Source organism: Schistocerca serialis, chromosome 1 (assembly GCF_023864345.2).
Source record: "Schistocerca serialis cubense isolate TAMUIC-IGC-003099 chromosome 1, iqSchSeri2.2, whole genome shotgun sequence".
Classification (NCBI taxonomy): domain Eukaryota; kingdom Metazoa; phylum Arthropoda; class Insecta; order Orthoptera; family Acrididae; genus Schistocerca; species Schistocerca serialis.
Genome location: NC_064638.1, coordinates 93279936 through 93305424, shown reverse-complemented (window position 1 = coordinate 93305424; position 25489 = coordinate 93279936). Strand labels below are relative to the sequence as shown.

General features: G+C 36.0%; 1 protein-coding gene across 1 annotated transcript in view; it reads right to left on the bottom strand.

Moving 5' to 3' along the window:
- LOC126462459 (calcium-activated potassium channel slowpoke) overlaps nt 1-25489 on the bottom strand; it is a 915336-nt gene that overhangs the window by 309650 nt on the left and 580197 nt on the right. Inside the window, exons 16-17 of the mRNA XM_050096074.1 lie at nt 17536-17598; nt 474-503 (exon numbers count right to left, since the gene is read on the bottom strand). Of these exons, the coding sequence (XP_049952031.1) occupies nt 474-503; nt 17536-17598 (93 nt within the window). The remainder of the gene's footprint in view (nt 1-473; nt 504-17535; nt 17599-25489) is intronic.

The window sequence follows — 25489 nt, the reverse complement described above, 5'->3', positions numbered from 1 at the left end:
CTAGGAAAAATGTACAACGGATGATGAATGCATACTTAACAACTGTTAAGACTTGAGGAACCATAGTTACACTCAAAAACAAACAAAATCTTTCAGGACACCAAAAGATGTTTCTGTGTACAAAGGGAGAAAGTCGGAGATCTCACAAGAAAGACAAATATGAAAATTGTAAATGAATGTAAAAAGAAATTGTAACACAAAATGCTATATCTTGGTTCTCAATGTTTGTTAAGGTCAAGTGTCAGCTTCTGTCATTTGCATTACTGAAGATGAAAGCACTGTTATGTTGCTTGCACTGGCTAATGATAAATATGGTCTTCTTTTCTGTCTCACAATGTCAAGTAATTTGTTGTTGTTTCTGCCCATGTTACTGTTCTACACATATGAAAATATATTGATTATTAGCAGACATAAACTTTATTTTCCACAGTAAGATAGAGTTACTTACTAGAACAAATATATGGGTTACTTACATGCCTCCTCTTTCTCCCTGCCTGCTTCACCTGTAAAAAGGAAACTAAAGTCAGTGCTGAATGATTGTTAATAAGACTTTTAAGCAAGTGTTGGTCACCATTTCTGTGTTTAAACAAGAAGAATTTTCTTCACATAAGACCTAGCTGCCTTTCCCTGAATTTCCTTTCCTCTTTCTAAAGGAATTCTGTATTGAACTTCCCTTTTCTTACATCTACACACATAAGTATGTTCTAAATCAAATAAAAGTACTATGCATCCTAAAACTAAAACTCTGGGAAGCCATTGAACAGAATTTTTATATTCATAAAAATCTTATTAGTTATTTGTTTAAAAAATTTCAGGACTCCATACAGTTCCATTAATAGACAGTATCATAATCCAGTTGAACAAAATTGTACTTCCTACCATTAGCCTATAAAAAATGTGTTACCATTCAGTATCCCATATGGGTTCCACATATTGAAAATACAATAAAGACAGTATCTCATATCCTGTACTTCTATAGCAACTGAACTTCACTGGTAAATAAGCAGTTGTGTATGCCATTAATGTAACACATCAGGAGTTGCAAAAAAGCAAAAGTGTTCATTTGTTGAACATCTGCATAAATAAACAGAACTGAGTTACTAACATACTATTTTTGATCCATGTGACGATTTCACTGATTATTAATTCTTCCTAGCTTAGCTTTTTGAACTGTGTCACCTCTTGTAATTTTTTTTAATTTAAATTCATTTCATTTGTTGGAGAAACTATGAACCAGTGGAAATAATGGACTTCTGTAACTTCTGGAAAACTGGAAAGTGCTGCAGATAGTTATGCTAAATAAAATATTTCACAACAGAGAGTAAAATAAAGTTTGCAACTGATATATTGTACTTTTTTTGGTGCATCTGTTGGCTACAATGCAACAGTCTTTTTGGAAGAACAGTTCTTTTGTCTATTCTTCTATTTTTTCATTTATTCATTTTTCTCAATAGGGCACAAATTTTAGTATTGATAACATCTGACTGGAAGATATGAACCCTTACATACCATTTCGCTTGGTACACAACACTGTCTATCTTTTCACAGGGCTTCTACAAGATTTCAATTTATATCACTACTCTGTGTTATACTGTGTAAGAAAATATGTGCACATTTCCATTAAAATATATTTACTATGTCTGAATTCCAGTAAAGACATAAAAATTCTGTTTCAGCTATATTTCCCTGCTAAGTCTTACACCAAGAATCTATACAAAGGAAACATGAACTAAGGATTAAATACAACTACATTATCATAAAATGCTCAATAAATGCATACTCAGTACATACATCTCTCTAAGTAAAATCAAACTAAGAAACATGTAGTAGAGGCTAAAAAGTGCAGTGAAGAAGGAACACACTACATTTATTGTACTTCTAAAATGTAACAAAAAGCTAAATGCAAGAGAAAAAAATATCTTCTATATTGAAAATGTTTTACAATACCATTGCTACACAAAAGGATAATATTATGTATGTTGAGCCACAAAACTCAACTGCAGAACAAATCTAGAGAGAATTATGTAATTACACCTTGCACTAGATAATTCTCAAGCAATAAATTTGCTGCCGAACTTAGCATCTACTGATGTCAACTAATGTGGTACTTAAGTTTTGGAGGGAAGATTTATTACAGTTCAGTGCTGATGAGAAATTGAAAGTAATGTCAAAGAGGCAAAAAAGAGAAAGAAATGATACATTAGAAATTATATTATTGATATTCTTGTAGCTTTATTAAAAGATAATAATAATAACATCAGAGACACCAGCTTATATTTGCAGTGAAGAGACTGTATTGCACTGACAAGTCTGATCATGTTGTAAACCACTCAAGAATTTCATAACAATGATCTGATGCAGTTTGAACAATTGAGATCATAGGTACATTCTCCATACTACATAAGCGTTGTTCTAAAACAACTGAGATTATAAGAAATTCTGGCCTTCATCCATGTATAAAAGAATGTTGATGCTGAACATGAGTGCAGAATACAAAGATGAACTGACGAAAACCCAGGACAGAACATATTTGAGAATATGAGGATAGATTGTAGGACAACTCACCAAACAGAGAAATAGAGAAACATGTAAAAAGGATTACAACATGTTAAGTGTATCAGATAACTCTTTAAGAACTCTGAAGAAGGACTTCGTACTAATTATTAGCAAAGATATTGTCCTTTTTATTCACCAGTTTACTGTTAACACTGACTCTTATTTAGTGAGTAGTGGTCTACCCTGAATTAAACAAGATAGACTATTTTCCATATGTATCTACAACAATTTCAGTGACCAAATAGTAAGGTTCAAGGCAACTGAAATGCAATTTTTTTAAAAAAAGTATATACAATGATTATATCACATAACATGTAGAAATGAGCTGGAAGGAAGAGATGTTGTCTTCATATTATTATACATCTTTACATATACTTTTATAAATTATTAGGCTGCTTGGCCTGGAAATTCTATTAGTATTTCATGGATTAATATAGACAGTAAAATAAACACACAGTTTTTTTTTTCTTTTCAGTGCATGTCTATTCAGTGTCACAAATTTGATGTATGCAAAGACATGTCAACTAGCTGAAAACATAGTAACTGTTTTCAAATTAGTGATCTTTGATAATCACAATAATTGGTTACAACCACTTGCTTTCAGAAAACAAATATGGAGAAAATGTTTTTCGATGGCAGTGACATCATTCACAAATAATTTCTGCATTCAGGTAGAACAACAAGTGATGATATCTATCATGTTATGTTATTACACTTCCCAATAAAAACAAAATCTCAATGTTGCACCATTCATCTGACTACCCAAATTTGTCACCTCTTTCTCTACTATATCTTAAAACAGACATGAACAGTTAAACTCAACAGAGAGCTAGAGGACTCTGAGCAACAAATTCAAGACAATATTGAAAGAACACTCACCTATGCCCATGCAAAGACTAAAACTCATGTTGAGCATTTGAATGAAAGTTCACAAGCACAACATGTTGTTTTCTGATTCACATAGTTTGTTATAGATATCAGAGCCAACGCCTTTACCATTTTATATGTGACATGAAGAACTGCTTCCTTGAAATTGTCAACATATTTATGTTTACAGATGCTTGCCACTTGATGACAAATGTAGTTCCAAAAGCAGTATGGCATATTATCCTAAAAAATTATATGCCTTTGATACTGGATTTCTTACTATCTTCATTTGGGAACTTATGGTATGCACTATGTGGACAGTAGTGGGTATCTTGGGAAGAGCAAACTACTTTCCTTGGGCTGTCGATGCACTGGATGGATTAAAAAGTATACAGGAAGTAAGAACTCAGAAGTAATTTCATTGCATGTGTCTCATCTGCACCAATGTTCTTAAAATATCGAGTACCAAACAAGTCATAGAAAGTGAATGCATTTTTCAAGCAAACTTTGAGGAGACAAGTGGAACTAACAACTGAGAAGAATAGGTTGTTGTATCTTCATGCATTGCCATTGTTGACAACCTTTTAGTAGTTTTCTATTTATGATTGCTGACATTTGAATGTAAGATCACAAACACAGCATGTTTTTTTCTGATTCACATAGTTTATTATAGTATATCAGATCCACAGGCTTTCACCATTTAATATGTTAATGAAGAACTGTTTCTTCATATTTAGTCAACATATTTTTTATATTTACAGGTGCTTGCCACTTGATGATGAACATACTTCCCAAAACAGGAGTGGCATGAAATAAAATGGAATAAAGTTTAAAATCCAGCCAGTGGTCTTCATCTATGCTGTGGGATCTACTTTTGCATTTTACAGCTGCTGAACCCACAATGCATAAATTATTTTTCTGGTCTAAGATATTACAAAAGTTGATTTTATACAGAAATTCGGATTAACCTTCTGCCTGTTGTTGTTGTGGTCTTCCACCCTGAGACTGGTTTGATGCAGCTCTCCATGTTACCCTATCCTGTGCAAGCTTCTTCATCTCCCAGTACTTACTGCAACCCACATCCTTCTGAATCTGCTTAGTGTATTCATCTCTTGGTCTCCCTCTACGATTTTTACCCTCCACGCTGCCCTCAATGCTAAATTTGTGATCCCTTGATGCCTCAGAACATGTCCTACTAACCAATCCCTTCTTTTTGTCAAGTTGTGCCACATACTCCTCTTCTCCCCAATTCTATTCAATACTTCATCATTAGTTATGTGATCTACCCATCTAATCTTCAGCATTCTTCTGTAGCACCACATTTCGAAAGCTTCTATTCTCTTCTTGTCCAAACTATTTATCGTCCATGTTTCACTTCCATGCATGGCTACACTCCATACAAATACTTTCAGAAACGACTTCCTGACATTTAAATCTATACTCGATGTTTACAAATTTCTCTTCTTTAGAAACGCATTCCTTGCCATTGCCAGTCTACATTTTATATCCTCTCTACTTCGACCATCATCAGTTATTTTGCTCCCCAAATAGCAAAACTCATTTACTACTTTAAGTGCCTCATTTCCTAATCTAATACCCTCAGCATCACCCAACTTAATTTAACTACATTCCACTATCCTTGTTTTGCTTTTGTTGATGTTCATCTTATATCCTCCTTTCAAGACAGTGTCCATTCCATTCAACTGCTCTTCCAAGTCCTTTGCTGTCTCTAATAGAATTACAATGTCATCGGCGAACCTCAAAGTTTTTATTTCTTCTCCATGAATTATAATACCTACTCCAAATTTTTCTTTTGTTTCCTTTACTGCCTGCTCAATATACAGATTGAATAACATCGGGGAGAGGCTACAACACTGTCTCACTCCCTTCCCAACCACAGCTTCCCTTTCATGCCCCTCGACTCTTATAACTGCCATCTGGTTTCTGTACAAATTGTAAATAGCCTGTCACTCCCTGTATTTTACCCCTGCCACCTTTAGAATTTGAAAGAGAGTATTCCAGTCAAAATTGTCAAAAGCCTTCTCTAAGTCTACAAATGCTAGAAACATAGGTTTGCCTTTCCTTAATCTTTCTTCTAAGATAAGCCGTAAGGTCACTATTGCCTCACGTGTTCCCCGAGGTCGGCTTCTACCAGTTTTTCCATTCATCTGTAAATAATTTGCGTTAGTATTTTGCAACTGTGACTTATTAAACTGATAGTTCGGTAATTTTCACAACTGTCAACATCTGCTTTCTTTGGGATTGGAATTATTATATTCTTCTTGAAGTCTGAAGGTATTTTGCCTGTCTCATACATCTTACTCACCATATGGTAGAGTTTTGTCATGACTGGCTCTCCCAAGGCCGTTAGTAGTTCTAATGGAATATTGCCTACTCCCTGGGCCTTGTTTCGACTCAGGTCTTTCAGTGCTCTGTCAAACTCTTCATGCAGTATCGTATCTCCCATTTCATCTTTATCTACATCCTCTTCCATTTCCATAATATTGTCCTCAAGTACATTGCCCTTGTATAGACCGTCTATATACTCCTTCCACTTTCTGCTTTCCCTTCTTTGCTTCGAACTGGGTTTCCATCTGAGCTCTTGATATTCATATAAGTGGCTCTCTTTTCTCCAAAGGTCTCTTTAATTTTCCTGTAGGCAGTATCTATCTCACCCCTAGTGAGATAAGCCTCTACATCCACACATTTGTCCTCTAGCCATCCCTGCTTAGCAGTTTTGCACTTCCTGTCGATCTCATTTTTGAGACGTCTGTATTCCTTTTTGCCTGCTTCATTTACTGCATTTTTATATTTTCTTCTTTCATCAATTAAATTCAATATTTCTTCTGTTACCCAAGGTTTTCTACTAGCCCTCGTCTTTTTACCTACTTGATCATCTGCTGCCTTCACTACTTGATCATCTGCTGCCTTCACTACTTCGTCCCTCAGAGCTACCCATTCTTCTTCTACTGTATTTCTTTCCAACCATTCCTGTCAATTTTTACCTTATGCTCCCCCTGAAACTCTCTACAACCTCTGGTTTAGAAAGTTTATCAAGGTCCCATCTCCTTAAATTCCCACCTTTTTCCAGTTTCTTCAGTTTTAATCTACAGTTCATAACCACTAGATTGTGCTGAGAGTCCACATCTGCCCCTGGAAATGTCTTACAATTTAAAACCTGGTTCCTAAATCTCTGTCTTACCATTATATAATCTATCTGATACCTTTCTTCCATGTATACAACCTTCTTTCACGATTCTTGAACCAAGTATTAGCTATGATTAATTTATGCTCTGTGCAAAATTCTACCAGGCGGCTTCCTCTTTCATTTCTTAGCCCCAATCCATATCCACCTACTATGTTTCTTTCTTTCGCTTTTTCCACTCTCGAATTCCAGTCACCCATGACTATTAAATTTTCGTCTCCCTTCACTACCTGAATAATTTCTTTTATCTCATCATACATTTCATCAATTTCTTCATCATCTGCAGAGCTAGTTGGCATATAAACTTGTACTACTGTAGTTGGCGTGGGCTTCGTGTCTATCTTGGCCACAATAATGCGTTCACTATACTGTTTGTAGTAGCTTACCCGCACTCCTATTTTTTTATTCATTATTAAACATACTCCTGCATTACCCCTATTTGATTTTGTGTTTATAACCCTGTATTCACCTTCTGCCTACATTGCAATAAAAATCAATTAATTCTGGGTATCTTTAGAGTTCAAGGTGGTGATTGGCTTTAGGTCTTCTTTCACATGCATCCCAGATGACTTCATGGGATGCAAGTGATTTATGACAACCATTTCAAAATTGGAATGAGGAAACAGATGGAAATGTGGTGACTGAGGATCAGTCAAGAAATTTTACTCTTAATGTCAGATGTATGTTTGTGGCTTATCATATACAACATAAAGAATGGCTAGTTAAATCCATTCTTGGGTACATAATATTCATGATATTTACATTTGTAAACACTGTTGATCCACACATCAGCCATCTGTAATTGAGTTGGAATCATAAAACAGGAAATGTGTCTAAGGAACTTAAGGATATTCAGTGCTTTGAGGGACCCTCAAAGGAGAGAGAGCTTGCTATCAAAATGTGACCCAGAAACTTCATTTAAAAACTGTGCCTCTTATTCTTAATGAACATGTCTTGAACAATGGTAATGGACACACGCAGACTTACTGCACTAATCAAGGAAATAAACTTCTGGACAGAGTCCATGATAAAAGTTGATGTTTTGTGAATAAGCCTGTCTAGATCACTTAATACATTGCATTGCTACCTGTGTCTGACGTGCATAGCAATGCACTTTTTAATTTCTAAGTAGATACACATGTACCAAGCAGACACACTGACATGTGTAAAATAAATGATAATGATATTTTGTATGTCAAATTAAGTTTGAAAAAAACTAATGCAAGTGCTATGGGCAATACAACATTTGTGTTCTTTCTTTCTTCTGCAAAAACAAATAAATTTTTCAGCTGTCATACTCATAAGCATCCAACATATAACTGACTATGTGAAAACCATGGATTTTCCAGATTTAATCTACGCACTTGAAGCAACTGATCCAGTACACTGTTGACTGTCATTGACAACACCAAGTAAATGGGGAACTGCAGTAACTTGAAATCAATTGGCATGTTGGTGGGAATGATGGAATACATGAACTCAGAATGTCCTCTTCTTCTGAGTTGCCATTCAGAACTGTCACTTTGATGAGGTTTAGCTTTAGATTTCTGACAACGAGCATGGTTACATTACACAATCATGGTGGATTAATGCCGTGCTGAAGAATTATAGGGCCACATTTCTGAGTGAGAATCAGTGCTATGGCACACCAGAAAATTCAAACAAATTTAAACATGTGACCACATAATTTAAAATCGCATTATATCTAAGACAAACACACACATATTTCATTTGTATTTCCAGTCAACTTCACCCTACAGGTTCATATAAATTCTGAAGATACTTCTTTCTCCAAAAAAAGCCAAGAACTTCAAATGTATCTATGGTATTAATCCATATCACATGATCTTTAGCCCCAAAACGTGCTGGCAAAATTATTGGATCACTGGAGTGCTCATTCTCACAATGTGATTGTCGCACTGAACAACGCAGATTTAAAAAAAAAAAAAAAAATTACTTCCTACTTTTAACAGATTCCAAGTCAACCAATTACAGGACAGCAATACAAACAGAATATTTTTTGAGGTTTCTACATATCATCCATTCTCACTGAATCCACACCCTCAGCAATAATATGAATATCTTAGCCCCACAGTAAATTTTTCCACACAGCAAGTGACACATGTGCCAATTTTGGTAGATTATCCTTCAGACATTACAGAGGTATGCTGTTATGTCACTATCTTTGCACTCCCATCCCATCATATACTCTAGGATAAATTTCCTTCACTTCATGTTTACGGTCACAAATTTTTTTGTCATCAGACTACCAGTTTAGGTCTATAATGACCACCTTCAGATCTGTTCTAGGGGTGAAATGATAAAGTGACTATCACCAATAAGTCAAGTGACAATGGAAACTACATGTTTGATACTTATGTATGCCATTATCAAATATCTGTATATATCACATCTTCTCACCTCCAGCCCTAGAGGTGTTTGTGAGGTATATTATCCCCAAAGTATTTTTCCAAGAAAAGTTGTGCAAAAAATGAATCACATACATACAAAATTTGATTGACACTGATCCAGACATTTCTGATTTCAGTTTCTACATCACCTCCTCCTAAACCCAACCGTATTGGTCATATGTGATTGTTACTCATACAGAAATCTCCACGGGCACATACACAAAACTCACTAAAGTTTCATCACAATCAGATGAATGATATAGGAATTCACAGAGGACAAACAACAAAGAATTCATTTTTATACAGCCTCAAAATTAATCAATTTTTGGAAATATAATGTAGCTGGACAGATAAAAAAGCTACTCACAAAATGGTGGCATGAGAACACACATATAAAGGAATTTAAAATTTGCAAGTTTTCGGAGCCAGTGGCTCTTCTTTTTGGCAGAATGGATGAAGGGGAAGGATGAGTGGTGAAGGAAAAGAACTGGTGATGTTTAGGAAGTGGGAAGAGTTGGAGACTTACGGGATCAGATAAGAAGGAAAGACTAGTCATTGGGTACTGCACCAGAGATTTGAAAACCTGACAGCTTAAAGGTGTAATACACAAAACAGACATTACTGCTGAAACATGTTAACAACAGCTGAAAGTTAAGTCTATTTTATATGAGAGAAGAGAGAAAGGGGAGGGGGGGAGGAGGGGAGGATAAGAGGAAACATAGCCAGGTCAGAAAATGGAAGATATAGAAAACCAACAGGGAATGAAGACAGGAATAGTTACTGTGAAGAAATGGTGAGGCTGAAGAAATTTCAGTGAATTAAGGATAGATGGGTGGTGAGACCCAAGGCCATGTTGTTATGCCAGTTCCCATCTGCCGAGTCATGAGAAACTGGTGCCAGGGGAAGCATAAATATGGCACATGCGGTGACACAGGTACCAAGGTCACAACTGTCATGTTGCAAAGCATACTCTGCAAAAGGATATTATGTATTGCCAGTATACACCCTTTACCTACACTGAGTCATCCTAACTGATAAATTGATGGTAGTCACGCTGATGTGAAAGGCCAGACAGTGTGCATGTAACAGCTGGTACATGACATGTTGTTTGACAGATGGCTCTTCTTTGATAATATATGTTTTGCCAGTTACAGCGTTTACCTCACTTACATGCAATTCTTTCATGTTTTGTTTGATTTTTCTAATCTTTTACCTTGCTTTTCTTGCATTTTTCTATCTTTTTCCAGCCTCTGTTTGTTTTTAGACATAAGTTTCTGATCAACTTTTACTGCCATCTCCTGCATTACGTTATTTGCCAAACACAGTGGATTACATTTTCTCTAATGACTTCCTCTTTCAGTCCTGACTTTCCCAATTGATCATTTTTCCCCATTCAAATTTTTTTTTGCATCATACAGATCACTTTTCCAGTAGGAAATTCTTGCCAGCTCATTACGGCTGTTCTCACAATATTTGTTGGATTTTTCTACTCTTTTACCTTGCTTTTCTTGCATTTTTCTATCTTTTTCCAGCCTCTGTTTGTTCTTTCTTGGCATCCACCATCTCCAACACTTCACACCCTCCTCTTTTGCTGTGATGAATCCCATCACACATTCATTCATGCTGAACACATGCTTTTGTAATATCAAAACAAAGATCTTACATTTCTTGAAACTTACTTGTGCCTGGGAGTTACTCTCGCTCTACACCAACCTCTTATACGCTTGCAAATACAGCAATTTATTGCTCTTAACTGACTAATCAGCTTCATCTGCCAACTTCCACTCCACCAGACTTCTCTCCTACAAAATCCTGCACTTATTTGCCCCTCATGTTTTCTTTGGTGGTATTGTCCTCTAAGCCAACTTCAAACTGAAACAGCATGCCAGACTTCATCTCGAAAAGCTACCCCCTTCTCTTAAATTATCTCACCATTGCTTTTCCCTTTCTGTCCCTCTGCAGCTCCCTAAACAGCCACACAATCAGCCACAACTCCTCTCCTGGAAACCAGGCTTGGCCAGCCTTCTTAACATGCCAGACTAATGATAGCTCATAATCACAAGAACCAATCACAACACTATGTGCTGGTTCGTCACCTTCTTTTAATTCTTCATTTGTTTTCCTCAGTGTCAACGTACTGGCTGAAAAAATAGGGGGTGGAAGTGCAGTACTGTCTACAGTAAATGATGTAGCCAACAGCTGCACATTTGCATCCCACGGTCTTTTACTTACACTTTTCGCAACCCCCCATATACACATTTAATATGGCCAGTGCACTATAGTTTAACTTTTGATAAGCCTCATTAATAAAATGGTTCAAATGGCTCTGAGCACTATGAGACTTAACTTCTGAGGTCATCAGTCCCCTAGAACTTAGAACTACTTAAACCTAACTAACCTAAGGACATCGCACACATCCCTGCCCAAGGCAGGATTCGAAACTGCAACCATAGCGGTCGCGCGGTTCCAGACCTAGAACCGCTTGGCCACTCTAGCCGGTGCCTCATTAATAGTTTTCAGGCGAACATCCACATACTGCTACAATAGTTTACTGTTGAATATCTATGAGTAGTAAAAACCTAACCACAAAGTTCACAGTTCTTGAAGAATAGAAAGGCACATATGGAGCAGACGCTGCCTTTGTTTTTTACACATGGCCTAATTGTGTAACACTTATTCCACAGTTAAGTTGAAGCATTGTTGTTGTTCTAACCAACACAGGTTTCTTGTCTGAAATTTGGCTATGGACTGACTCTCTCAGGTCCAAAAATTGGGCCCTTAAATATCCTCCCAATAATAGGTACTGAAACTACACATTGTTTAAAGTTAAATTTGCAGAAATTACAGTTAAAACTTAACTCACTCGATTAACCAATTAACTGAATATATCGAAAAATTGGTTCTTTTTAACAGTTTCTTCTACTACAAGAGTTAGGCCAAAGTATTTGTTTAAATCATGAAATTAACATATATAGTTAGGCAAACAATACTTTTGACAAAACTGTTAATTACTTTGGAACTAATTAAGGGTTGGCTTTGCTAAGATGTTTTCCAATAGAGTCAAATAAATACCTAATGAATGCTATTAGTTGTTCCTCTAAATGTTTATACTTAGGACAGAATTTATATTTTTTTAAATGTCAACAATATAATTTAAGTTACGAAACAATTACTGATTTCATCCTATAACAATAGTATTAACTAGGAATAGTCAAAATAAATTAGGAAATCAATTACATATATAAAACTAAGCACAAAATTAGATCTAGTGTTATATCCTTTAAAACCAAGGGCCAACCTTTCTCTTTTATGAAAATGCAGATTGTACTACATATGTTAATGATAATTAGTTAAGAACAAAATGAATTTTAAGAAGGCAGACTGCGAAACAAGAGGGGAAGTAAAAGTACCCCAGCTTGCTTCAACACAAGTATGGTGTTCTCAACCTATCATCTAAGTTTACTCTCCCCTCTTGAATTATCACTATTATCCAAGGGTCTGACTTTCAGCCTTAAACCTGCCTTTTCTCACACTGCTTTGATGGATGTACTTTACTTCACACATAATTTCAACTGGATTCACATTGCAACCCAATCCAAAAACCTGACATTGAAGTGTGCCTTGAACAATTTTGACCAAGATTCCAACTTGATCCATCACCACTACCTCAAAATCATTCCTTAAAAGGCTTCCAAAAATTACTCACATCCAGCATTGCTTCACAATCCTTCCTCAGGTCCCTACAATATGATCCTAACTTGTGTTCTGCAGAACTCCAGGTACTTCATGCCCTAAAAACTGATGACTCCATCTATATCCTCCCAGTGAACAAGGGATCTACCACTGTAGTACTAGATGATGGGAATATGTAATCAAAGGTACAGAGAACCCTTTGCCATGTGCCGTATGGTGGCTTGCAGAGTACCAATGTAGATGTAATCGTAGAAAGTAGACATCAACTGTCGACACCTCTACCTATAGCATCTGCCATCAAGATCCTATTCCTGTGATTCAAACTGACCTGCAGCTCCTCCTTAAAACCTCAGGCCCTCACAAGGACTAACAACCTCAGTCCATACAACTTCAAACCCAATCACCCTGGTCGCCCCATAGTTGCTGGCTTTGAAGCACCCACCAAACATATATCTGCTTTAGTTGATCAACACCTGCAACCCATAGTACAAAGACCTCCCTCGTTTATTAAAGACACCAAAGATTTCCTGGACCATATGAAATCTTTGCCCATCTCACACCCAGCACACATCTTGCTTGTCACCATTAGTATCACCTCCCTCTACTCCAACATCCCCCAATTACATGGTCTGTCTGCTGATGAACATTTCCTCAGTCAGTGCCCACCCGATTCCAAACTTATGACATTCATCCTGTTCACCTTCATCAACCGTACACTTACCGACAAGTACTTTACCTTTGAGAGGCAAACATACAAACAGATCAGGGATATGGCCATGGGAAACAGGATGGCTCCTTCCTATGTTAATCTTTTCATGCTTGACTTGGAGGGGGTTTTCCTTCAACCTGTTTTGGCTTAGATACACTAATGACATCTTTGCCATATGGACTCATGCTGAGGCTGACAGGCTAAGAGTCTCGCAATCTCTACATATATTCTCTCAATTATATTACACATAGTCCTATTCCAAATGCATGGCACTTTCCTTGACATTAACCTCATCCTCCCCAAAGGTCAGCTATGTACTTCTGTTCACATGAAACCTACTAACAAACAATAGTATTTACATTTTGACAGTTATCATCCTTTCCATGTCAAATTTCCCCTTCCATACACCGTTGCCATTCAAGGGAAACATACACTATGTGATCAAAAGTATCCAAACACCCCCAAAAACATATGTTTTTCATATCAGGTGCATTGTGCTGCCACCTACTGCCAGGTACTCCTTATCAGCAACCTCAGTAGTCATTAGACATCATGAGAGAGCAGAAACTTACAGGTTTTGAGTACGGTCAGGTGATTGGGTGTCACTTGTGTCATAGGTCTGTATGCAAAATTTACACATTTCTAAACATACCTAGGTCCACTGTTTCCTATGTGATAGTGAAGTGGAAACATGAAGGGACATGTACAGCACAAAAACATACAGGCCGACATCATCTGTTGACTGACAGAGACAGCTGACAGTTGAAGAGAGTCACGATGTGTAATAGCCAGACATTTAACCAGTCCATCACACAGCGATTCCAAACTGCATCAGGATCCACTGCAAGTACTATGATAGTTAGGCAGGAGGTGAGAAAACTTGGGCTGCCATTCCCCAAGGAACCTTCCAGCACCTGAATGAATGTATGCCTGCAAGAGTGGAGAGTGGAAGCTATCATAAAGGTTAAGGGTGGGCCAACAGCATACTGAATTCCAGCATTACCGATGGAAGGTGCCACGAACTTATAAGTCATTTTCAGCCAGATTTGTGGATACTTTTGATCACATAGTGCATTTAACAGATGCAGACTCTTTTCGGCAATACACCACCATTCTCACCCTAGCCTACACTGGATGTAACTCCAGCCTAATGCCCTGAAATGAGGTCCACTCTATCCAACATTTTGTCCACCACACCTAGAATAGCTTTATGTTGACCTCCAAATCCCCTCATTATTATGCTTCTTCTGCACACATTTCCCTACCCTATTGGTCCTATCTCTGTGACCATCTCCACTGTAAAACTTGCCCCATGCACCCTCTTACTATGACCTATATGAGCCCTATAATTGGAAAAACATACACTATCAGAGGGAGAGCCACCTGCAAAATGACAGCTGTGATCTTGGTGCCTACTTCATCATCACATGAGCCATCTGCATTCTTCCACCTGACAACAGTTCCTCATAACTCTGCAGATGAGAACTGGCATAACAACATGGCCTTAGTTATCATCACTCACTTGACCATAATTTATTTGGTTTCAGCATTTCTTCACAGTAGCTATTGCTTTCTTCACTCTCTTTTAGTTTTCTATACCTTCCATTTTCTGAACTATCTAAACTATCTATTTTTCCTTGCAACCCCCCCCCCCCCCCCCGCCCCCCCCCCCCCCCCCCCGCCTTTCCCACCTCTCTCACATAAAATGGACTTAACTTTCTGCTGTGTTAAGTTGTTTTGGCAGTAATGTCTGTCTTGCATATTACTCTACCTTTCACCTTCAAGTTCTCAGATTTCCAAATCTTTTCCATTGCAGTCCCCAACAATCATTCTTTCCTTCTCATCCCGCCAGGTAAGTCTCTCCTGACCTGGGGTTCTGGGCAAATTTTCTGAACTTTACTTCTTCTTCTAAACCTCACTAGTCCTTTTCCTTCACTGCTCTTCCTTCCCGTTCAACCCCTCTGCCAGAAGAAAGAGCCACTGGCTTTGAGAGCTTGAAACTTTTAAATACCTTTATATGTGTGTTCTCCTGCTGCTACTTTGTGAGTGGATTTTTCATCTATGCAGTTTCATTATATTTTTATACAGCCTATTAAATTTAAAATATTGTTTGGTTACTGCCATCATCAGATATGTAGTTAATGTTAAAGTGACATAATAATGACAGCCATTTGTTGCAAATTATCCAGCTACAAAGTACAAAAACTTTTGAAAGTTCACTCATGACAATTTAAAGCTTGTAATACGTCATTCAGTGTCAATCAATAAAACCTCTGTCTCAGTGGAACCAAGTTGACAATTGACACCATATTTAGGCATACATTTTATGGACTGACAACAAATTATGTTTAGAAAGTTTTAAATCATGATGAGTGAACTTTTAAAAGTTTTTTTAACCTTTCAAAAGTTTTCATCCTTTTTTAGCCTGATAATGTATATGAAACATCTGTTATTTTTATGTTACTTTAATTACACTTCCCAATAAAGAATTCACCATGACTACTCCTCAACATCCACATGGTGAGAGATGGGAAACAGTTAAAGAGTTAAAGAGGACACAAAATGTAGCTGAGCTTTCTACAAATGCGCTCCGAAGTGGTCTCCTTGTCACTGACATTATAAATATTATTGTTACTCCAATTCTGGTAACAATGAGGATACTTCCTTTAAGAATTCTATACTTTTTTCAAGTCTGTCTCATAGGACTTCACCGAGACTAGAGAGAAAATACTGATGTACCATGAAGAAATACACAATAATGAATGGAAGCTCCATTGATGAAGTTGTTCCAAGTCTCAAAACCAAATGTCAACAAGAAAATAAATAACTGAAATTGCCTATGAGGTGTTATTCCTGCAAGAAAACCTTTCATAGATTACACATGAGGGTTTAAGTAGATAGCAAATCTTGATCAAATTGACAAGTAAAGAGTGTGACACAATTTACATACAAAATTACAGTTTTTGACAACAAGGAGAAATATTCGAAATCCATAGGGAAATGAAATACATACCATCAAAATCAGTGACTTTGTTTCTGTTGGGAAAAGACGCTAAATACGTACAAAAAGATACAGTGATGCAAGTGGATGAGACACTGGATTTAACATAAAGAGTGCTAAACAAAATAAACACTATATGGTAGTTTATGGGAACATAATTGAGACAAAAACCAAGTAATTCATGAAAATAGGACACTGAACTACAAGTGCATAGTTTATCAAGGCAAGGAGCACCCTATGCTGATAAAAATAAAGAGGAAGTTACTTACAGATGCTACACAGAATGGCAATTTTATGAGGCATGTAGTACTTTAATAACTGATAATTCTTTCACAGTGCTCTGCTTCATAACATGCTACATGCTGTAACTGCAAAAAATAAATGTCAAGAAATTGCTTCATATTATACAAGAACAATGCTTCTGAGATTAGTTACAAAACAACAGCTCTTCCCTGTGGACAGTGACTACAGATTTTCTACTCTGACAGATACCCAGCTGATAATGGTTGCAAATAAATTTTTTGAAGCTATAAAATCCTTTTGTTACATTCATATTATGATACAGTATGCAGTTACAATAGAATGTATAAAGCATGCAGTGGCACATACCAAAAATCTTTATTACAACAAGAAGTTACCAAACAGCAACCTTCTGGAAAAAATGCATACTGAAGTTCTTGGAAGCTGTATCTACGAGTGAATAGTGGGGAACTACTGTTGAAATAGTCACTGCTGCTTTACTATGAAATTATTATGCACTACGAGCTCATGAATAGGAAGTTCAGCACAGTTCAGCTCAGATTTTGGGCGACTACAATGTCTTTTGAGGTTCAATCAACACTTCAGACACTGAAGCAGCAGCCATACATGTCAGGAAATGAATATGACTGCCACAAGTATCTGTCAGGGAAAATGTTGCACCATTTTCTTATCATCTGCTTTTTGACAATATTTGCATCAGTATTATTATAATTAACATTATTATCTTGACAACAGCCGTCCACAATCGTTGCTGCTCTGTTAATTTCAGTAAGATTTACACTGTTTCATATATTTTCTTTTAATGTGCTTTTGTTTCTGATTTAGCAAATACCTCGTATGTGCACCTTCTTTGGCAACTCAGGTGGCGTGAACGTAGGGGGAGGGTGGTGCTCATCTGCAAGAAGAAACCACAAACTCCCGACTTAAATGCCCAAACAGATTCACCCTTCACTCCATATGAGATATTGTGGACTTAATGATCTACATCACTGACTAAAAGGCAAAGCAAAATCTATCAGGACATGACACCCACTAAGAGACAGTTTTCAATTTTAAGTGTTTCAGAGACACATACAACAGGTTTGATTTGAATAACATGAGACTGGTCATTGAAAGCATAACAATTATTAAGCTGTTACATTATGTCCTGATACAAAAATAAAAAGCTCTGAATGGCACTATGGGTCTATACAAAATACATATAATGCAATCTCAAAAATTATAAAGTAAGATATATGAACTGAAATAATAATAGATTCTAGTTCTTGACTAGGAATAGTAGACCTATTTCTTCACTGGTGTATATAATGCAGTAATTGATAAGCATGTGAGGTACACAGATATGTTACTCATGATATTAATGTTAGGATACTGCATTATTTCTCTTACTAGTACAAAATGGAATGGAAGCAAAATGTAGGTACCATACAGTCCACAGATCAAGAGCTGAGCCATGGAGGAATGTAATTGACAGTAGCTTAAAGTCCTCTGCTTCAGCTAATATAAAGGTATTATCAGTGGCCACATTGGACATGCACATACAACACTACAGAGATGTATTTCATGTATGTGAGGGCTGTTGCAACAGCTCTTGCAGCAAGATAACTGGATGCTAATTTTGCACACTGAGACCTTCATAGTTCACCTTTTGAACTGTGCACTGTAATCATGAATCAGTTTTTAAGTAAAGGAGAAATTACAGAAGTTAAATCACAGATTGAACTATAATAAAACATTTTTTAATGCAAAACATACAGACAATTTTCATTTCATATTCTAACAATAGTTATCAACATACATGCCATTCAAAGGAGAAAATACTAAACAGAAAACATGCTAACAATCATGCCAATCACTACATGGTGCAACACATTTTAGAATTCTTCTGCGATAAAGGAAATTATTTTGAGAAATTGCACAAAAAGCTACAATTTTATAAGCATAGGGAAATTGCTATTTTTAAATACTGACAATAAATTGCAGTGCAGCTTCTTGTCATTAAAGATAAATATCATAAACATGAGCAACAGATAATCAATTTCAGGTTGCATTAGTGTTTTGAGTACCAATTAAGTTCAGCAGCTGCTCTATCTGCAGGTGACATGCTTTTGAATTTTAGATGTGTACGAGTAGGGTAACTGTGCTGAAACAATTACTATGATGCCTTACAAATGATAACAAATTTTGAAAACACTATATAAATTCAATGCAAATAATAGAAATAAAAATCATTGCACTGAGTAGGAGGTTCATATTATTGCACCCAGTACAATAATTACTATTGATATATGCAGATGAATAAATTTTTCAATATAAATATGACTTCTGAAAAATTATACACAAATCCTTCACAGAAAGTAGTAGGAAGGTGTGATTTCTTTAGTGCTATTATGATGATGTGAGTGAAAGGAGATGTGCCTCAGATGTAGCCTAACTTACTTGCATACAGGTAATCCTCATCAGCTACAAATGCGCAGTTGTTAGTAGAAGAGGAAGAGCAGTATAAATAAAAATACAGAAGAAGTAAATATTGCCACAAAAGAAAAGAAAAAATATGCTTAATTTCCTTTTAAGAAATTTCATAACAAATGATAAACTGCAAAATGTCTTGATGGCTACCTCAAAATGTATCTAAAGAGCTATAATAGAGAGATAGGAGTATTTAAAAATAAAAAAAAATGTACCCTAAACATTTTATTCAGTCATTTAAATTCCCAAACAAAAGATTCCCAGCAGATGGTGTAACAGATTTGTTGATAGTCACACTACATAAAATAAAAGTTCACAAAATTTATATAAAACTCTTAATTTTGTGACACCTTCATGAAACACTACCAAATACACAAAATCAGTAAATAAATAATCCATATTTCTTTCTTCCTGTCCATTCTACTTAAACTCAAAAGTTTTTGATTGTATACAATGACATCAAAAGGAAAATTCTACTGAGAAAACTGCCAAATTAGAAAGGGACAGAACTTCCTGTCAAGAGACAAAATTCCAAATACAGTACGTAGAAACACTACAAAGTGTAAAAGCTATTTCTCTTTCAGAACTAATATATGCCTTCTTAGGGCAGGAAAGAGGGACAGGTTGACAATGGTTGAAAAGGAAGGGTCAATCACTTGGACGCCAGTTTGAGAGGGACCTGCACCTGCTTTGCAATCTTCCACAATCAATAATTTGTTCCTCCACAAGTTCCAAAAGCTAGGAATAATTTTATTAATTTGTTTGTGTTCCTACTTGCATCATCTGGAATTTTGTCTCTTGAAGGTAAGTAATGACCTGCATATAATGATTCAGATGATTAATCGAGAAATTGTTCTGGTACAGATTCATTATTGTTGTGTAAACTTTTTAATCTAACTTTCTTCACCCCAGTTTACTTGCTAATTTCAGCGGTTTACAAACACACATAACTATATTCTCTAATGGTGTGCTTCTAGGTCTTCTGGCAATGTATGGTTTCCATTTTATGCACACTATTTCAATAACCAACACAGCTGTCCTCTTCAGGTGTCACAAATTTTGCTGCTATGTTTATTTGCAATCTGACTCCAACCAGACTTGGAACTATTGTTGGTCTGATGCCATTATTTATAGCGGAGTTCAATATCTGACACTCCCTACACCCTTTGATGTTCTTGGGTTTTTCAGAGCTCATACTGATACTCCATGAAACACAAAGGCTCTCAGGGGTTTTCTACTCTGGGCAATGCTCTAAATTGGCTAACTTCATACTTACACAACAGAAAACAAAGTGTAACTATCACCTCAGATGAAGTGAATTGTTATTCTAAATGGAGTACAGTATCACAAGGTGTGCCTCAAGGCTCCAATTTGGGCCAAGCCTGTTCCTATCCTACATAAATGACTTAACAATAAATATAAATCCCCCATCAGTTCTGTTTGCAGATAATACTTCTGTTATTATGAAGATGATGATGCAGAACAAATTCTGAGCTCTGTCATAAGCACACTGGATACTTTAGAGAAGTAGTTTCAATTAAATGGGTTGATACTGAACATTGCAAAAACCCATATGGTACATTTCAAAACCAAACCTTCAAAATGCGTGGATCTTAAAATACAACATAACAATCAACTTATGAAAGAAGTTGACATGGTCAAATTCCTGGAACTAAACGTGGACAAGAAGTTAAGATGGATTTCACATATTGAATGGTTCAAATGGCTCTGAGCACTATGCGACTTAACTTCTGAGGTCATCAGTCACCTAGAACTTAGAACTAATTAAACCTAACTAACCTAAGGACATCACACACATCCATGCCCGAGGCAGGATCACATATTGACTTCCTCTCAAATAAACTAAGCAGTTTAGCATTTTTGATGCAAATTCCAGTGACTTGAGTACACAAAAATTTGCTTATCATAGTTATTCTGAATCTGTCATTAGATACGGGACAATCTTCCAGAGAAGTTCAAGTAGTGTCCCTCGAATACTGAAACTGCAAAAGAAAATTGTCCGATACATATGCTCTACACAGCAAACAGTTTTGTCACCCATTTTTTCAGCAACTACAAATCTTAACTGTTTACTCCATATACATTTATAAAATTATAGTCTTCCTACACAGCAGACAAAAATTATTTGAGGAGAATCAGTTTAAACACATATAACACAACAAATGAAAATAATTTTATGCTACCCATGCACCAGTTGAAATTATGTGCATGGACTCCACAGTTACATGGGGATGACAATATATAACAAGTTAATGGGCAAAAACATATTTAATATCAAGCCAGAAATTTTTAAAATGAGGCTACAGTGGATCCTGTTGGAGAAATGCTACTATTTAACAAATGAATTCATAGAGGAAGAGATGATAGAGCAAGGAGTAATGAAGTGTTACGAGTTTTTGTATGTATATATAAAAAACTGTATTATCATTATGATGCTGTTTGTTAACATCAGCTGTTCTTTGTTTAAGATGAAATTTTATCGCAATTTTGACTTGTCTCCTGTATCTGAATGATTTAGATGATGTACATTATGAGATGAATGGTTATTCACAAACATGTTGGTTTCAGCTTGGCGAATTCTAGTGCCTTTGCTTCAGAGGTTCACCATAACCATAAAGGATGATAACACATTACCCATTACCAAGCTACTCTTTAATTCATAATATTTTCTGTTGAACAGGAAAAAGGATTATGTCAAAATGTAAATACTAAGTTTTGTGAAACAATGATTAAAAGTTTCCCATGATTAGTTCCAAGGGATTAGAAAGTGGAGCTCATGTGAAGAGTTAAACTACATCAAAACTGACCATAAAATCCATATCCTAAAGCTACAAATGACTGCTGTCAGGCACTCAATTTACTGAAATCTCACAAACCTTCACATCCAGCAGAGCAGGAAAATACTGAAAAAATTAGCAATTCACAGAATAATAGTTCAAGCTCTTTGAAACATAAAAGCATAAAAGGGTGTAAACAGCAGTGGGATTCAACTCAGCTATAAATAGCGGCTTGAGATCAACAACAGTTCACGGTCTGGTTGTAGTCCAGGCAGTGAGTGCACATAACAGTAATATTCACAACATCTGAAGAATAAAGCTGGGCAATTTGTCGAAATATTGTGAATAAATTGGAAACAATAACTTGGCAGAACATCCAGAAGCAAGCCATTAATCAATAACAATGAGGAAACCTGAGAGATCACAACTATATTCTCATATGATGTACTGGTATGTAGTTGGGTTGCACAAACCTGCATTTTTCAGTGAGTTTTCACTACTACCTTGAAAAATTTGACATAAGCACTAGTCAAGGTCCATTGTGTCACAATTATTCTGTAATGGACAGGGGAGAAAAGCAGGAGGAAAACTGTGATTATATATATATTGTACTCATAGGAATGAAGTAATTAATAATACCTTATACAGTACTATAGAAGTAGTGTCAATGGTTCACAAGATGGATAAGTATTTCAAACAATTATAAGTTAAGATCCATTAATAAGACGAGATACGTCAAACAAAGTCATGGATACCAAGAGGCATAAATGTCTCAAGCAACACAAAAAGAAAATTGCTCAGTTACAGAAAAAAACACAACATATCCCCTCTCCTCAACTTATTCAGGTGTAAAAAAAACTCTTATGTCAGGCAAAAATAATGGCAAATGATAAGTTTATGTAAGAGTCAGAAAATAAAAACCAAACAATCTGAAAAGTAATAAAACAGGAAGGAAATAGTAGGAGGAAAATATCACACTGAACTGTGACAACAAGAGAATAACCGAGCCACAGCAGATTGAAAATCTCTTCTTGCAGTACTATGAAGACAATTAAACAAACCTAATAATTAATAATAAGAAAGATAGTCCAATTAACCAACAGAATAAAGTAAATTCTTGCCTCAACTCAATCTATCTCTATGACACATTCCCAAATGAAATCATTCACATAGCAAAACTCCTCAGGAAACTGTCCTGAGGAATTGATAGTATTCCAGACTTCATAATAAAGGAATGTATTATAAACATTGCAACACCACTTGCAGAGATAATCAACTCATCTTTCTCAACTGGAACCTTTCCTCACTCACTGTCTTAAAATTACCAAAGTGATCATTATTTATAAAAAAGGTGACAAAGCAAATTTAGAAAACTATAGACCAGTCTCATTATTGTCAGTTTTTGTCATACTCATTGAAAGATCATGTATGACAGACTAATCTTTGCTGATGCCCAACATGGTTTTCGGAAAAATAAATCTATGACCAGTTCCATATACAATTTCTTACAAAATGCCCTAGACATACTGCATAATAAACAAAATGCTGCTGATATTTTTTTAGATCTGAGCAGAGCTTTTGACATTTTGAACCACAGAATCCTGTTGGAAAGACTCCAAAAGTATGGCTTTATGGGCACCGCATTAAAATGGTTCTCCTTATACCTGACAATTCGGAAACAAAAAGTAGTAATAACATATGAACTAAAATGATAGCACTAGAAGACTTTTTTTCTGATGCAGAAATAATTAAAACTGGAGTCCCTCAAGGATCCATTCTCGGGCCTATTCCTTTTCTTCTACATATAAATCACCTACATGTGGCATAGAATCCAAACTAAATATTTTGTTTGCAGATGACACATGCATCCTTCTTACAGGGGAAACACAAACAGAGCTACAAGAAAACATAAATAAAGCTACAGACCAGCTAAATGACTGGTTTGGAGGAAATAAACTAATAATAAATGCTTCCAATACAACTGTGCTTAATTTCTATTTTAAAGAGTAAGCCTGCAACACTTCTGTGACAATAAACAACAGTGGAATTACACCCTCACTGGAAACAAAATTTTTAGACATATGGCTTCAAAATGTTTTTGAATGGCAGACACATATAACAAAAATGAATATGACACTGAAATAAGTATACTACAACCTAAGCTTACTTGCACACTAAGCAAGCTTCCACATTGTTGTAATTGTATATTTTTCCCAGTACCACAGTATTCTACAGTATGGAATTATATTCTGGGGTAGCACAGTTGACGGCTCAATCATCTTCCAGACCAAAAAAAAAAAAAAAAAAAAAGAGCTGCAAGGGCAATGCACCATGTAAACTGAGTGGTGTAGGCTCCTCTTTCAAGTCAACCATCCTCCCTTTCCCCTGTCTTTTTATTCTAGAAAATTGTAAATATGTAAGGAAAAATATCAAAGAGATAAATAAAAACTGTAATGTATACGAACAATGCCAGGCAAAAAAACAAACTCCATGTTCAGTTAGTAAGGAAAACAGCCTTTAAAACCTCTAGTACAAACAGTGCAATACAAATGTACAATAGTCTGCCACATAAAATTAAAGTTATTTCTTCATTTTCTCTGTTTCACAAATCCCCAAGGGCATTCTTATTAGATCACTGCTTCTATTCAGTAACAGAATTCTTAAACCATGTGAAGTACGACAGACAAGAATTTTCAAAAACTAATACTGCTGTGTGTGTGTGTGTGTGTGTGTGTGTGTGTGTGTGTGTGTGTGTGTGTGACATTCATGCAAATGACATCCTACAATCTTGTAGAGATTAACTGGATGAATGAATAAATAAAAATGATGAATTACAAGCCTGTGTGCTGAATTACATTTATTTAATTGTTGCAATGGCATGAATTTGCAGTAAATTGAAAATATTTGCTCCTTCAGAGAAAATAATGCTCTTAACAGAAAACAGTAATCCATTTCCTAGAGTACTGATAAATAGTAGGGAAGAAGGAAAATCAATGAATTTTCAATTATAACATTTATTTGCACTTAAAAGCAAGGTATATTTGTTAGATATAAACACAGTCTTTGTGTCTTCATATAGGTAATTCCCCTTCCACTTCTTGGCAACGTAAACAGCTCATTTGACACTTTCTTCTCTGACATCATTAGATTTGATTTCTCTCAATTGATATAGTCTCTGAGTATGAGTCCAGGGGTGCACTTCAGTTCCATGGGTTTACATATCTGAGTGACATCATTGTAAGCAACTCCCAAATTTAATATCAACAGCAATTACTGTAGCCTAAAATGACAGAAGATTTAAGAGTTTAGAATCCCACTGATTGGTAGAATACAAAGGACACTGCACGTCATCAGATGACATGAAAGATTAAAAAACTGTCTGACTGGTTGCCTGCACACATAGCACTTGTATATGTGAGGTATACACACTGGCATCTATCATTCTTGTGACCATTTTCTTCAAACACTCATGTAGGTGCAACACATAGTTGTTTATTGAGTGAACACTGTCTTGTGTTT